The sequence below is a fragment of the Thunnus thynnus genome, chromosome 6, assembly GCF_963924715.1.
Source record: "Thunnus thynnus chromosome 6, fThuThy2.1, whole genome shotgun sequence".
NCBI lineage: Eukaryota > Metazoa > Chordata > Actinopteri > Scombriformes > Scombridae > Thunnus > Thunnus thynnus.
In genome coordinates, this window is record NC_089522.1 from 6,980,364 (window position 1) to 6,997,045 (window position 16,682).

Genomic DNA, 16,682 nt, shown 5'->3' on the forward strand with positions numbered 1-16,682 from the left:
CCACTATTAGTGGATCAGCTAGTCACAGTGACTGATTAGAATAAAACTTTTCACTCAGAATAAAACTTTTCGCTCAATTCAGTAGTTGAGTAAAAAGTTATGTTTATAAATCTATTTCCAGACCAACAAAGCATAAATCAGCTGGTTTTGCATTCCTTTGTGTAGAATGCAAAGAACTTAACATACATCACTGTACTGTTAGCATCATTGCTGTACTGTGCTGCCACAACACAAAGTAAGCTAGTTGAAGATAGCTATATTGATAATTTTGTGCCATCTTTTTGAACCAATATCTGTGGTGGCATCAGGCCATATGACCTTGTAGAATCAGCAAGGGTTATCTGGTGAATGTGCACCAAAACATAGGTGCTGTCATGCCAGTGGCCATACAACCTTATTGTGAATGTGGATGTGTGTTAGGCTATGTGAACCAATCGAGTCAGAGGTTTTTGACTTGTGTTTACCATAGCGGGACAAGAGACAAGAAGAGACGAAAGCAGAAATGGGATGGAAAAGAATGGATGGGTCGCATAAGGTTGATAAACAGGTAACTTATCAATGGCAGTCAGATACAACACACACTAACACTCAAACTGAGCATCACTACTGGGTAAAAATGAACTATGACGACTTTGCATTACTGTCAAAACAAATATCCACTGTCGAGCTGGTACTCAGTTCATGAATGAACCTTGAAATCTGTGCTACCACTGTTTCAAAATCAGCCCCAGGACAGTATTCACTCACCTGTACATTGTCCAGCACCATGCCAGCCATCACCATGCCCATCCCAGCCAGCAGGTAGAAGAAAAGCACCTGTAGACAGATAGCTATGGATGACTCCTCCTCCACTTTGGCCACTGATATTTTCGGCCTCTGCTCTGCTGGCTTTTTAGGAGGCGGCTGGAGGACCGGGGGTAGGAGGAGGTCATCCTGTCCTTCTAAGGTACCTCCTAGGGAGGCACTGGGACTCCCACCAGGGCTCTTCCCCTTGGAGCGTGATTTTTTGTTCTTTTTCCTCTTGCGGGTCTGTTGTGACGGTATCTCCTCAGTGGGCATGATGGCGGTGTTGGTTGTGATGAGTGGGACGTTGGTGGCTTAATCTGGGGATACATAGAGAGTGAAAAGGGACGAGGGACATTTGGGGGGTCAGGTATTGTTTCAAGTGTACCCCACCAAATCTCAGTCAAAAATAAAACTATATATGGTATACACTTTTCTTTGAACCTCCAGTCAGCTGATAAAAGTGTACAAACATTTTATTTCCTTTACTTCCAATAAGTTGATGAAAAATGCTTTAGCTACTGTTACATGAGTTTATCCACTTACCTATTAATGTATTCAGCCATGTGAGTTTGACTCATCTGATTACATTATTACTGCCTTTTGTTTAGGGGTTCCATATATGAGGTAAAATGTACAGTGTTTGCCAGTGAAAGCTTTGAAACATGCAAGTCTTCCCTGTACACAGCCCAAAAATAAATTTCTTGCATCAGTCATATTTTCAACAATGTAACCATTTATGATCCTCCTGTTCTATGTGTTTGGTTCATAACATAGCCTTAAGTTGTGTGTAACAGTTTTCTCTCAGGTTATATTTTACCTCCTATGGTATTTCATATCTACTGTGGCTTTCACAAAATATTTACAGTGAGATTTTTGATAAATAATCATCAGTACTGTGGATATAATGACTAAGTGGGTAAACGCAAACAATAGAACACCTGGAACAATCTGATAAGTTCTGAAAATTTTAAATTTTAAATCAATTTACTGTAACGCAGCCTATAAAACCAAGAAAAGACAACACTTAGGCTATGCAACATCATAATATCCAAAATCTAAGATAATATCTAGTCTCATATCACGATATAGATAATATCGATATATTGCCCAGCCCTATCACAAAGTGTACAAATGTTCATGAAAACATGTCTCCTTACTTTTTCAAGATTGCCTACAGAAGGTGAACAGCATTAACACTAAATCACTGTTCCACTACATAAAGGCTTTTAGAAACACTGTGGCAATGATGTACATCACAGCATCACAGTATTTGTAATATATTTGTGATCAAAATATCTAATGAACAATCACATTTATCATTTTGACTTGGATGTCACAATTCAAACTCTATGATTTTCTATGATATTCTCCAATTTGTGCCTAGTTTGTAAAATTTTTAATGGTTTGGTCCCTCCTCTACTATGTGACTTTGTGTACACTTGCTCATTAAGTTCTATTAGATCCTCTAGAATATCCTCTATACAAGATTGCACCATACCATTTTGTCGCACTGCATTCTGGCAGTCAGCTTTCTCTGTGAAAGTCACAACTCAGTGGAATTCCCTTCCTGATGATATGAAGAACTGTAGTTCAATCAATACATTTAAGGCCAAATTAAAAAATCTACTAAAAACCAATCAGCTGTGTGACCGCTGAGTCTAAACTCCATCTATGGTCTTCTCATTAGCGCAGGTAATCTTGCTTTTAATTTGACAAGTTTACATTATTAATTTCTAATTGACATTGTGGGTGTATGTGATGTGCTGTTGTGTGTAGCTTTGTATTTTGTATGGTGTGTTCTGTGTTTTTTTGTTTTGTACTGTTGTATGTTTTGATTGTGGGGGACTACGGATGCAAATTAGCTTTGAGCTAACTCTGGTACAGTGCATCTTTAATGTTTAAAATTGCACATTGTCCGAATCAATAAATCAAATCAATCAATCTAATCTTATATCTACAGTATCAACTCCACTGTGGATATATATTGTGGTTCATCTCTACAGTAACATGTTAAATAAATAGAGTCAGATATCAAAAGAAATCCTGCTCTCATTTAAAATACCAACTTCACTATTGCAAGTATTTTTCTCATTGCTATTAATATTATCTAAAAATGAAGACACAACATTTATATGGTCTGATTTGAAGCTCTGATGGATGATCTTTTGCCTCATTTGACAGCAGCTGTGTTTTTTTTATGTTAAAGAAGATTCAGAGCAGACTTTCTTGAGTGCAGCAATTTGCACAATGGACCTCTGCTGAGTCAACACAATCTTCCTGTAAATGACTGTAAAACTCGATGGGTAGCTGTTTATAGCAGCCCAGCCAGCACTCATGCATCCGTTTACATCACCGGGGAGCGTTAATGAGCCATCAATCACAATTCAATCCAAACCACAAAGACTGACATTACACTACTGATGCTTCAAACTTGGAATGAAAATATGAATACACACAATATCGACGACAGAGTCCCGGGAATCTCCAGATGTGTCCGCTTTCATCCGACGGTCCATTAGTTGCGCACCAGAAACATGAAAAGTAGAAGTGTAAAACCCTAATGTTGACATGCATTCCTCCATCGGACGCTGCCATGTGTACAGCCCATAATAGCACTGCTCGGGTAACCGTGGTTACACGACTCGGCGCTTTCTGATTGGATACAAACTGGAGTGAAACTGTAGCAGCGTGTAGCCCCGCCCCCCAGCGGAGAAAGTGAGCAGCTACTTAAATTTTTGAAACTGTGTCAGGTTTCATAGACTGTCCATGAATCCTAATGTTACACCAAGTCTAGACTGTATAACCAACTGTGTTTCATTACAATTTAGTATACGATAGATGCATTTTCTCACTTCGACTCATAAAATCTTGAACAATAGAAACTCACAGAGCAGGGGGTCGAAATCTTTCAGGTCAAAGACCCCAAAACCTAACTTATTGAGATCAACATAGCTGTATTGCAGTGAGATGAGTGGCAATCAAAAGAAACAAAGTCATAGGAAAAGAACATATTAGAAGCAGCTCCTTCTTATTTTGATCAGGACCACCTGGAAGTCCCTGGACTCCAGTTTTTGTTAACAAACGTGAGGATCCTATTTGGGAGCAAACATGAGTGAAATCAATGACTGTCTTCCCCCTAAGTGTAGTGTGTAGTGTATGAAGCAGCTGTACACAGCCATGGTTGCTGGCCTGTAACTAAAGCTGAGAATAGATAATGAAGACACATACACATACATACACATACATAAGTCAACATACACTCACTAAGGTTGAAAAGCACATTATCTGCTGTCCTCCTCAGACTGAACACAACTGAAGTAAGCCAATAATAAACACAGTGGAGGTAAGTTGCTGTATTTGAGGCTGAGATTTGATTTATTGCTCTTACCTTTGTCTCCAGAGCTTGTCAGGATGAGTGTGTGCACAGCTGAGCCGGAAGCAAGCTCCCAAGAATAACAGTGTGTATGTATGAATTTGAGTGGAAGTGTCTCTCTATATTAAGGCTATGTGTATGTTGCACTTTCCGTTTGCTCATGCATTTTTGTACCTATGTTTGTGCGTTGAGCTCTCTGTGAGTGTGAGTGTGTGCGTGTATGTGTGCAATGTAGGAGCTAGTGCGCATGCATCACGGGGCACCCTCTTGAATTTCATGGCATTGGCAGATAAGGATATCCCTCCTGTCATTTTCCATCTCTGGTAGGCTGGTGACAGCAGCAGGCAGCTACAGCACTTTCACATTTTCATTCATGGGAGGAATATACTTTACAACAGGCTTGTTGGTATTTAGAGAATTCCTGCCAAATTCACAGTTAGTGGTGGGGCACTCAAGATTTCTTAATCTTCCATAGAACATCAGCTTGTTAATCTTTAGTTCCAGGAGCCAGATTCATTACAGATGAGCATCATGCAGCCTAAATGTGAATCAGTTTTTCCAAACCAGGCTTCAAAAATGACTCATTGCCCTGTCTTGATTTATAATATAATACTGACACCACACCGTGCGCATGCTGTGACATTTAACAGTTATGTCATGGTGATTTTGTTAAGACGTTAGTGGTCTGTGGTTAAATAGAATACCCCACTTGTGTATTTGACTCATGTGGGTGACAGAGTGAGAATTTCTTCTTTTACTTCCACACTGAAACATACCAGCTGCTGACTGCTGGTTGTAACTCATTGCTGTACCAGTAATGTGTAACATAGTGTGTCAGCTATTGCATTGAAGTGCTATAGCTGTATTCAGCCTCTTCTTATGTGGCTATACATAAATAATAATGCAATACACAGCATGTCCTCTCCATTATTGTTTCATCTCAGAGCATATCAGGGTGTATTATAATGGGTATAAAGTCTGCTTGTAAGTGCAGTACATCTGAGTTAATACTTGGGCCTTTTTTAGCATTTCTATCCATTGTGTAAAATAATAATAATAATAATAATACTGATAATAATAATAATAATAACAATTTCTTAATGTAAAATAATATAAGAAATATTTTTTAAAATGTATATTTGTGCTTTTACAGCATGAGCTATTATGAATCATTTAGTGCGTTAACATGCACACTACTGTCCTTAATATAATCAGTATTGTGTCATCAACTCAAGTTATGAAGTTCTTATTAAATCTGCATTATTTGATTTTTGTGACCACTCAGGGGTTAGTCTGGTAAGCCGTAAAGAAAGCACTGATATACAGTATTATCACCTTATAAAGTTGATAAGGTGAGTATGTTAGGAAACAGTGGCTTGTTTACACATTCAGCAGACACAGAGCAACATTAGCATTCATTTGGAGTCGTGTTTCTGGCCCCCTGGTAAATGTAAGTCCAACATTCATGCTCTTTTTTGCACTATTTTGGTCTCCTCCAACACCTGAAGGAAATATCTGGCTCCTCAACTGTCAAATTATCCACTAAGATCATTAACTTTGTCTGACATTTAGTGCTGATAATACAGTGGTTTATCAAAGCTTCTTGCTGAAAACAGCTGATATGTCTGGAAGCTATGCTGATGAGAGCAATGAGTGAGACTCAAAACCGTAAAGTTGCAGCCTGTAAAACCAAAACAGTGAGCTGAAAGATGCTAAAACGCTCCATAGAACTAAGAGGAGCTGCAGAGTTTGGTAATTATTCTCTGTGGGTTCATCACTACCAGTATCCCTATCAAATAACACATAGGAATTTCATCCATTGTTAATATAAAATTGATTGAATTGATTGATTGACTGCCCTAAGTTCAACAAAAAATGACAATGTGGAGCCTGAAGTGAATTGTCACTCTTGTTATCCATTCCTGGTGATTAGGTGGAGAAGCTAAATCCAGCAGAGGGGTGATTGCAGCCAACACCAAACTCAGTACAGAAATAAGATGTTTAGATGTACACATCAGTGTACTCATTGTTGCATACTTGACAGCACTGAGGGTGGAACATGTGCCTCACTAAGCCATAATATGCTCTTGGATATAAGGTGAATTTACCGCGGTGAGATGACCATATGGACAGTTCAACTCTCCAAAATGCATTGAATCAATTAACAGAATATCTTGGAATTACTGGCATTGAACATAATATAGCACTGGCTGTAGATAAATCAACTTCCAGATAGTTTTGTGGGAAACCATATGGTAATCATTTGGACCACACTGCTGCAGTTTCCTGACAACTATAGATTCCATTTTTTGTGTCGGTTCTGCAAGTCTCCCTGGTGTCACTGACACTGTCAAGATCTTCTATCTGACAACTGCATTCAAGTCCTTGCTAGTTAAGCTGCAGAGGTGTCCTTGAGCAAGGACACTAATTAGCAAACAGTTATTTCACCTCCAACACTTGACTGTACATTGTGTTATTTCAATTTCATCAGACTCAAGTCAAGACTCAAAGACAGTTTACAATTTCACCACTAGGTGGTAGCATGGACTAAAGAGAAAGAAAACCCTCAAAAGGCTCAACTCATGTCTTTATTACTTTTAGGACTTTTTAAAATAGGCAAATGCCTGGCAAAATTCTCACCCACTTGCAACATAATACTGAAGCTAAAAAAAGACCCCAGTGGAGAGGCTTTGTTTTTCTAAGCACATGTGGACAGTTTAGACTTGCTCCAAACTGCTGCAATTAAAACAAAGAGGCTTGTAAAAATGTTCGCAATATTAGAGTTGACAAGTTTGAAGAGCATTTTTCCAAGATCTTAAAGTAGGAAGAAAAAAAAAACTTTGAGGTGCACTGAGTCTTGGTGGTATCAGCAACATGGTGGTCTGTAGGATGATCTATCTGTAACAGGCTTTAAGTCCTGGTCTTATTTAGGTTTATAGTAACATGATCCATGTTATAGTTAAGGATTGCTTTATCCTTCTATTCAGAGGTGGAAAGCCCCTGGAGGTTATGGAAATCTGCTTTACAGGCCCTCATTGTTTATTTTTAACTCATATTAACTATAATCAAAACCAGGAAAGACTAAGATTGCCTTCCCATATGTTTCCCTATACATTTCTCTATTTTATGTTTTTTTTATGTGTACTTTATGTGTTATGTGGTGTTCTTTGGCTTCAGATCACCATGGCTGTATGAACACTGACATTTTCAGCACCTCATTAACGCCTTCATGCAGAGATGGTGTGCAAGCATATACATATTTAGCATGAACAAACACACACACACACACACACACACACACACACACACACACACACACACACACACAACAGAAGGCATTATTTGCACCACAGAGCTGCTCTGAACTATAGAGAAGTGCTGTGGGTAAAAAGTGTGGGTAAAAGAGACTTGCCAGAACTTCATGTAGAAGTTATACCATATAAAAAGACATATTGCTTTCAAACATATGGTAGTATCACAGACAGGCAACACCAGCTCCAGTGTTGCTGTGTTTTATAGTGATTCTGTAATATTACTTCTATTCAAATTGTTGGGCTTGACCATGGTCACATTTGTCAGTTTAATGTATGTAGAAGGTAACCACTCTTATGTGAAAACCTTTCGATCCTATACAGATTCTCTCCAGGTCAAATAAATATTCTGCTTTTTCCTCATCCATTTATACAATTTTAGTAAATACATAAGTAGTCACATGACCCCAACTGAAATGGCACTGGTGAAAGGATATCTTCATTGCCTGTGCCAGCTGGTTTTGGGTGTTGATGTGAATTCAGAAAATGTAATTGAGTGGGGGAACACAATACAGCTATGTGACCTGTTAAAGGACCAAACAGAATTGAAATGCACAAAAATGATGGAAGATCAAGTCTAGAGTGCAGGTCTTTTTTTTCTTTGCATTGTTCAATTTACCAGTGATCAGTGAGCAAGTGGTTCAAAAAACTCCAGCAAAGCTATCAGACATTCAAATACAAGCCCCTTTCACACATGCAGTCTATCCCTGAAATGTTCATGAACATTTCCCGCATGGGGTCATGTGTGAATGGAAGCAGGGGTCAATATTCAGGGAAATCTGTGCCTTCATTTTCCCACCTCAAGACCGAGTAACATTTCAGGGAAAATGCCGGTACAGCTGTGTTGTGAATGAAAGCAGTAACATTGCAGGGATAAGCATGCAAAGGGTTACATCCATCTGACGAAAGACACTTTCACGTGGAGTGAGCGAACCAATCACAAGACTTGATGTGTGGGTGACGTACTGTGAGTTGAGTGGTGCTTGGTTTTGGCTCGTCTGTTTTCAACATGGCGGCCACATCACAAACTTTCTCATACTATAGCTAAACAGTACGCTAAAATATGTTTCTGGAAACATTTGAGATGAGAAATAGGCAATGCAGTAACATAATCTTGATTCATTTAATCTGGACTGCCTAGTTTGAAAGTTTGATCAGAGCTATGTGATCCATAAGTGTTGGAGCCCATCTATTCCGGCATTGCCATGGCATGTGTGAAAAGGGGTAAGGCGGAAATGTTTATGAATGTAGCTGCATGTGTGAATAGTGAAAATCACTAGTGGTGCCTGGAAGGTTATCCCAGTAATTTATGGGGGACTATGTGTGAAAGAGGATACAGATGGCACAAACCAAGAACTGAGTTTACAATGTATGTTAATCCGTGCAAAAGACTGTACAGTAGTTCACAATACAGCCAACTACACTGGGCTCCTACTACAAGCTAATGTTGTTTATGGAGGCTACAGGAAACTATATGCATCCTAGCACGTGCGCAAATGCGTTATAGATTTAGAACTTTTGTAAAATCCATAAACCAAAAAAACCATGAGAATAACCATACTTATGACATGTCAAAATTATTGCATACGTTTAAGGGTTCTGAAAATTTTCAATTGCACATTATAAAAAGGGCTATTTTATGGTGCAAATATGATAATTATTGTACACTTGGCAATATAGACAAACATTTAGACTCTAAGATCACCTACAGTATGTGTTCCTGGTAGATTGCTGGCTCAAGTGTTCCTTGCCATCACGTATTATGCTATGTGATATTGTGGGCCTCATGCCAACGCTATAGTGCGCCATGTGAGTAAGAGTAGGCCCTGTTTAGTATACTGTGTCAAGCAATTGGGAGAAGCAAATGATAAGCTTCGGGTGACCTATGGAAGAATTTGATATTTATTTTCAGTAATTTAACCAGAACTTTTACCGACAGGATTGTTTCCCAAAAGCTTGACTTTTTTTCAGAATGCATAAAGAGGGTAGTAATCTGTAATGTATGCTTCTACATACCCTACACCACACCACTGATTACATCAACTGGTAATGAAATAAAGAAAAAAATTCATTACTGGCATGTCATTCAGGGCGGTGGGTGTTTTGGTCCATGCAGCGTTTCATAAGCTGCTGCCGACAGAGTAGCTTTGGTACTTGTGTGATGATAAGCACAGTGGTTGATAGATAGCCATGTGTTTCCAGAATCTCTGGCCTGCGTGGTGGAAACTATCATGGAAACTTGTAATGTTGCTATAAATAAATGTCCCTGTCCCCTGTTGCCAGCCACGCTATCATGGCAGTCCTTTAGTCAGGGGTCTGTCTGCGTTTCTGTCTTTCCATCTGACTGCTTACTTGTCTGTCTTCTTTCCATCTGTTTACATTGTCAAACACCTGTCCTGGCCCGCTATTTACTAGGTTGGCTATCCATTTGTCTGTCTGCTGTCTGTCAGGCTAAGGCAGGTTGAAACTGTTTTTATGCTAATGCCAAATATCTTTCAAATAGTTTTACAGATTGCCACCAAAGATGAACTTCTTCACAGTTGTTTTGGAGGGACCCACACTTTATCTGACGTGCGCAGATAGAGTGTAGCTGTATGAGCAAAGAGATATGTCTGGTATACCTCTGGTTTACCTTGGAGCACCTGTTGTTGGTCACACCAGCAGCTGTTGGCCTTGTGATACTCCCACTTCACCCACTTTATCTTCCCGTCTCACTCTGTCTACAAACACACGCACACACACACACACACACACACACAACACGTTTACCTAGGTCACTTATGGGGACATTACATAGACTTACATTCATTTCCTGGAGACTTACCCCAACCCTAACCTTAACCAGTACTTGCCTAACCCTAACCTTAACATAGCCTTAACATTAACCACTGTCCCAAAAACCAGATTTTTTCCAATTGGGGACACAGATTTTCTCCCCTATTCAACAAGCCGTCCCAAATCAACTGGTCTTAAGTCTGGTGTGTGTCCCTGAAAGTAGGCTAAGTCACCCCACTCCCCTCCCATCCCCACACATACCAACTATTTCACTTACTCTTGCAACACCTTCTTGTGTCATTACAGCTAATATGAGGACTATCTCCTGATATTATCCTCACTGTGCGTATTTGTGTGTGTGCATTGTGAAGATGAGTTCCACAGTTATGACAATTATCAATTACCTGTATAAAAATGCACAGTAAACTGTTAAATAAAGAGCATAGGTAAATGCAGCAAACAGGAAAAGCCACTTGGATAAGAATGGTTTCTGTCACTAAAAACAACATTTACATTGTGAGATGTGTTAATGTAAATGTTGAAATTTTATATGAAATTGTATACTTTACTAATTGTTATTGCAGCCACGTTATGCTGTTTGTATGCTGTAGCCAACTGCTGCATCAACATCATGCTGTTGTTAGTGCATGAGTCCTATTTTATAGTAACTTAAATACCTTGTTTTATTTTGCAAACGTCATATTAAACGTCTAAATAATCATTAACGTTACCTAGCTTACACATTAATTTACACAGCAAGCCTTAGCTAGCTTTACTATCAGACAAACTAACATTAACAATAACAGGTTTTAGCTTTAAGACATGATGCACACACAAATCCGTGTCATCAGTATATCTGTCGCTGACGGTTTGTGTAATTAGTCCACATGAATGCTCAACCAGGATTTGAGACTAGAGGCCTTTCTCATACAGAGTACGTCAAGTTCATACTTGTCTGCTTGGAAGTTCGAACTTGGCAGGCTCAACTCAGAAATCCAAACTCTGGTGGACAGAAGGACACAGTACCATCATTTGCAATTGGAACTGCAGTGTTCTTGTCACTGTACTGTCACAAAATCATCTAATCTCAAAAGTCCACTGTGATGACCCCTGCTGAGTCATTTTGCGTTGCTGTGTGGTTCACCTGTGCCTTTGTTCACCCTGTAGCTAGATTGTTGAGGAACATGGAACACCTGGGGGCCCTGGGGTGTTCCCAGGTTTTTTAAGCCTGGCTGCAGCGCATCTCTCTCTCTGCCATGCAGCTGCTGCAGCAACTCTCTCTCCCTTTTCCCTTCAGGCACCCGTTTGTTTGGTTTAGTATGCTATTTTAAGTTATTCTTATGCCTTTCTTTTGCACCTTACAACACACACACACACACACACACACACACACACACACACACACACACACACACACACACACACACACACACACACCTTACACTCATGCACACCATACACAACTGACACCACTGATATCCACACCCCATGCTTTACATTTAGTTCTTTAATTTGGTTTGATAAAATATCTTTGGTTTAAACGTTATCATGGTGTGTCTCCTATTTGTTGTGGCCTAAGAGCTGAGTCATTTAGTCACCACTAAAAGACTTTTTCAGAAGAAAAAATAACCTAATTGACAGTGAAATGCAGTCAATTATGTTATCCAATCTGTAATGTTGCTATAATAAAAATCCAATCTGTTATGTATATAAATAATAAAATGAAATTTAATATAGATCAATCTGTTAATTTTAATGTTTTTATAGATTTGTATTGAAAGGACCCCAAATTCCACAGAGGCAGCACTATTGTACTGTCCAATAAAAACATGAAGCTTCACTTCACCATGCGACAAACTAATGTGGCAGCAACAAATATTATGTCATCTGTGAGATCAAAGTGTATCCTCCAAAAAGATATAATTAGAATGTGTGTACATTCTAACTCACATCTCCGAAAACACTGGAGCAAATTTCCAAATATCAAATTTCCAAATATTCCAAATTCCTGACCAAATATGGTGAATCTAAATGGTGACTCTCTCATGTAAAAAAATAGCAAAACATAATAAAATGACATGCTGTCACATTCTGTTCTTGGACAAAAATTACAACAGCCTTTAGCCTCAAAATCTCTGCCATTACTGCCCGTTGGTACGAAATCTATTCTGGGATACCTGGCTATCCCATGTCCAATGTATATTCGATAAATCAGGTAGAGCAAGAACACTACTGGTCATTTGGACTGTACTTAGCTAAATGCAGACTTTGAATTGGAATAGTACATGGGCTGTGACTGATGATGTTTCACAAGTCCACAAGAACACAAGTGGAGACGAGAACAAAGATTGAGAAAGGCCTTAGAATTATTGGACACCGTAATTTCTCTATCTCTTACTCATTTGGAGCTACTCCACACACTTGGTGCTGGCTCCAGTCAGCAGAGATATCCCTCTCAAAATCTCTGCACTCACTGTCACTGTAAATGTGTGCAGCTCCACTTCCATCGACTTGCATCACGGTACTGGTAGAAGGCATTCCCCAATCACATCATCATATACAGGACACTTCCAAATTGCACAAAGCCATTCACCAAATTTGAATATATATACACACATTTAGCTGGAGGCTCAGAGAGAACTGTTACCCTGGATAGCTGAGCCAGAGAGCACTAGGAAATATCAAAACATGATTCAACAACATAATCACCATCAATAAATAGTTGAAGACACTATCCATAGCCATGAAGAAGAGAGGGAAACAGCTGTAGGTTGTATGTCACATGTCAAATGTAAGTTCTGGTTTTATGCATGAGGTGATTTGGCTCTATGCAGAAAGTAATACATGTAAATAGAGCAGTACAGATGATAAAGTGTGTTTTAGGGTCATTCAGGATCACCCATGGACTGAAAAAAATGCACATGCAAGAGTGATCACATTAGTAATATTTGACTTTTACCAACAGTAAAATAAAACTGTTTTGACAGATTTGATGGCATTCAGGGCTCATCCTGAAGATGGCTGCTTTATTCCAAAAGATTTCACATGGATAAATGTGGAATCTCTGTGTTACAGCTCAGCTGTCTGATGTGCAGAAAAGAGCCGAATGTTGTTTAGCATTATAGGAGATCCTGACCGATCCTGTTGCTTTGACAGGATAATTAATAATCATGAACAGTTAATGCAGTTGCCACTGCTGTCCCACATGCATGAAAAAGTGTATTCTTAATTTGGAGACCCTTGTATCATTCCTGCTGGTGTGTGATGGCTACAGGTATTTAATAATAAATATGAGCTAAATAATGAAAATAGTTGTTAATAATTATTTAAAAAACAATTGACATGAACATAATGAGTAACATTCATTAATCTAATGCATTACAGACTCTGAAGTGAAGTGAAAGTGACTGAACTCAACATATATGAAAGGTATGGTGATATAGGAGAGGTTCATGTGTGGGCCTCTTCCAACTAAAGCCACACAAACTGTGGTTTTTGTTTCAGAGCTGAAATGTGAAAAAAAGCCTCAAGTTCAGATGTTGTCCTGTGTGCTGAGGAGCAGTTAACCTATACCGCTACTGTATTTTTCATTAAGCAGGGGCTTCAAAGCTGTTTTTGGGTGGCGAGAGAATGAGGGACAGCACTTGAAAGCGGCTGCCTCATGCCAAAAACAAATTGTGAGCACTAATTAAGTAATCCTAATTAAGCGCACAAATTATTAAACCAAGAGGATGAATTACTCATCTGAAAGCGCAAATTATTAAAGCGAGAGCATGAATTAGTTCTTTGTTTCTAAATGACATTATCTCACATATTGCACCTGACGTCAACTTGCTAGCATTGTCATGGTGAGCATGTTAGATGTCAGCTATTGTCCTATCAAGCACATTCATAATGAAGGAGAGTATATTACATGAAATTAAATCTTCACTGATGAAAACTACAGTAAAAGACAAGAATGTCTTTATTGACACAAATAGTACAATCATTAAATTGTGACAAAATCTATGGTACAATAATACGATACAATAACTAAAACCCTCTATATTGTTTAACTGGGGGTTTTTTGTGACAGTGACCAGAGAACCTGCATGCTCTGTGGAAGTCATATTCATTACCTCAACATTTCCCTTAATCATATAGCAAAGGAATGTCACATCACTCTTTGACATTAGAGGGAAGTTCAAACATTTGATAAATAAAATAAAAAACAAGCATACACATACACAATTTAATACAAGTTTTTTTTAATCCAGTTTTGTAAGATATTTACTGAGCTGAATTTATAGATGAAAAGCTACATTTTGTGATTCTCAACTGATCATCAATGACAACATCATTGCTGTGTGAAATAGTTGTGTTTGGCCTGTCAATCAGTTTGGGAATAATAGAGGGTTTTAAACCTGTCCTAAATGTTGACAGTAGTAGCAGCCCCTGTTTTAACATTTAAATCACACATTGTAAACTTGAATTTAAACATACAGGGGAAAAAAAAGAAATTGAATTATTTACCTTTACTCCAATGTGCTGAGAGTCACAACAAGGAACTTGAAGCCAAGATGGAGAAACTAAAAAAAGACTAAAAAAAAAGAAAACTACGTCAGTCTCTCTGCAATCAAGTGGCCAGTTTGATTTCAAAGTTCAAAAACCATGGGACCCCTAGAGAAAAGGCACCAGACAAGACTATGCATGAGGCCTTGATGGAACACGATGAGCTTCATCAAGAGGTTCAGATGCTCTATGACCCATTGAGTAGAGAGAGGGCCAACTATTCCAGTGAGAGAACTGGGAGGATCCAACTTGGCCAAGAGCTGGATGAAGCAAGAAAACAGTTGGCTTCCCAAAAAGATCTCCATGACAAGTACACAGAGAGAAAAACAAACAAGAAAAGAGCTGAAGAAGTTGCAAAAACACATAGACACGGAATCCCTCAAAGCAACCAAGATTGCTGCAAGAGAACAGGAACTAAACAGGACTCTGCAGAAGGCCTTGTTAGACCGTGATGCACTTCATAAAAAATTTCAGAAGGTCAGTGAACTGTTGTGTAGAGAGAGGGCCAACTACTCCTGTGAGAGAAACAGGAGAATCCAACTTGGCCAAGAGTTGGATGACTCAAAGAAACAGTTGGCTTACAAAAATATCTCCATGACATGTGCATTGCCTAAAGTACAAGTGCATCAAAAGAGAAACAGAAACAAGACCAGAGCTAGAGATGCTGAAAAAGCACATAGATACGGAAACTCTCAGTAGCACTAAGACTGCCACCCAGGTGAGGGAGGAAACCAAAAAGGTGGAAGAAGCGGCAAGCATCCAACTGAGACACCTGAGCTGACAACATCCCCCCTCCCCTTCCTCCATCGTAAGTCTGCACACACACACACACACACACACACACACCCCAAACCCCACTGTAAGCCAACAGATCCTTTTCACAGCAGAAAAGGATCTTCACAGCATTTTTATTTGTCAAAATGACTTTCTGCTGTGAAAACAGTCTATTTAATGACATGACAGACACAGACAGTGGTGTGACACTGGATCCAAATTTGAATTTTAAGAAACATGTTAAAAAGACAGTTAAAACATATAGACATATTAGAAACTGTCTCTATTTGGACGCAGCCAAGATATTTATGCAGGTTATGATTCTTTCCCATATGTCTTATTGCATCACATGTTGGAGGCAGACTGGAGAAAAAGCCATAAAACCTCTTGAGTCCTTATACGAACCTTATACACACAAGTGATGTGCATCTCATGGGCCCCATGTTATTTTACACTGCAAGTCTATTTTTTTCTTCTCTGGCACATTTAGTGCACAGACAGCTTTAAATTAAATCACACAAGTCTCCTGCTGTACAGTATGTTTTGAATTTATTAACGGTATGTATATATATTAATTAAGGCTCCCAGTCTGCCTGTGAGCTTGCCTGTTTCACTACAGGCAGATTCCCCTTGCCTGATACAGTGGACGTGGAAAAAAATCAATGAATCAGTTACAAACACTGTTGATTTCTTCCATTGGAGCTGACACAAAAACTATTTTGGTTCAGTAAATTTCTGCTGTCAGTCAGCCTGGTGAAGACAGTTTGGCCAGCTGCTGTCCTCTCCGCTCCCCATGGGCTGCTGCTGACAGACAGCTGGTTCTGTGGGCAGAGACGTCAGAAGACAGGTCTGAGTTGGTGTGGACAGAACATGCTCTTGTCCAACTCACACCTCTCTTTCTATGTGGATTCCCAGTTAGTCACAGCAGCCTGCATATTTAACCATATTTTCAGTAAGCGACCTGCACCTACGGAGCATGGGAGGGGCACAGCATGTCGTCAGTGAGGATTAGTCTGATAGAGGTTGCTTACTGAAAATATAGCTAAACATGTAAGCAGCTGTCGCAAACATAAAGACCTGTACAGTTTGTTGACAGACATTTGTTTATAGAA

The 16,682-nt window shown here is 39.2% G+C and overlaps 1 protein-coding gene across 4 annotated transcripts in view; it reads right to left on the minus strand.

Annotated features, from left to right (window-relative positions):
• LOC137184085 (solute carrier family 41 member 1-like) overlaps positions 1-15,217 on the minus strand; it is a 47,475-nt gene extending 32,258 nt beyond the window's left edge. Inside the window, exons 1-3 of one of the 4 annotated variants that reach the window (XM_067591435.1) lie at positions 14,758-15,217; positions 10,103-10,190; positions 748-1,103 (exon numbers count right to left, since the gene is read on the minus strand). In XM_067591435.1, coding sequence (XP_067447536.1) covers positions 748-1,059 — 312 coding nt within the window. In that variant the 5' untranslated portion in view covers positions 1,060-1,103; positions 10,103-10,190; positions 14,758-15,217. Of the gene's footprint in view, positions 1-747; positions 1,104-3,242; positions 3,401-4,174; positions 4,396-10,102; positions 10,191-14,757 lie in introns of those variants that run through there. The other 3 variants (XM_067591434.1, XM_067591432.1, XM_067591433.1) reach the window with 3 other exon arrangements.
• Between the last annotated feature and the right edge of the window lie 1,465 nt (positions 15,218-16,682).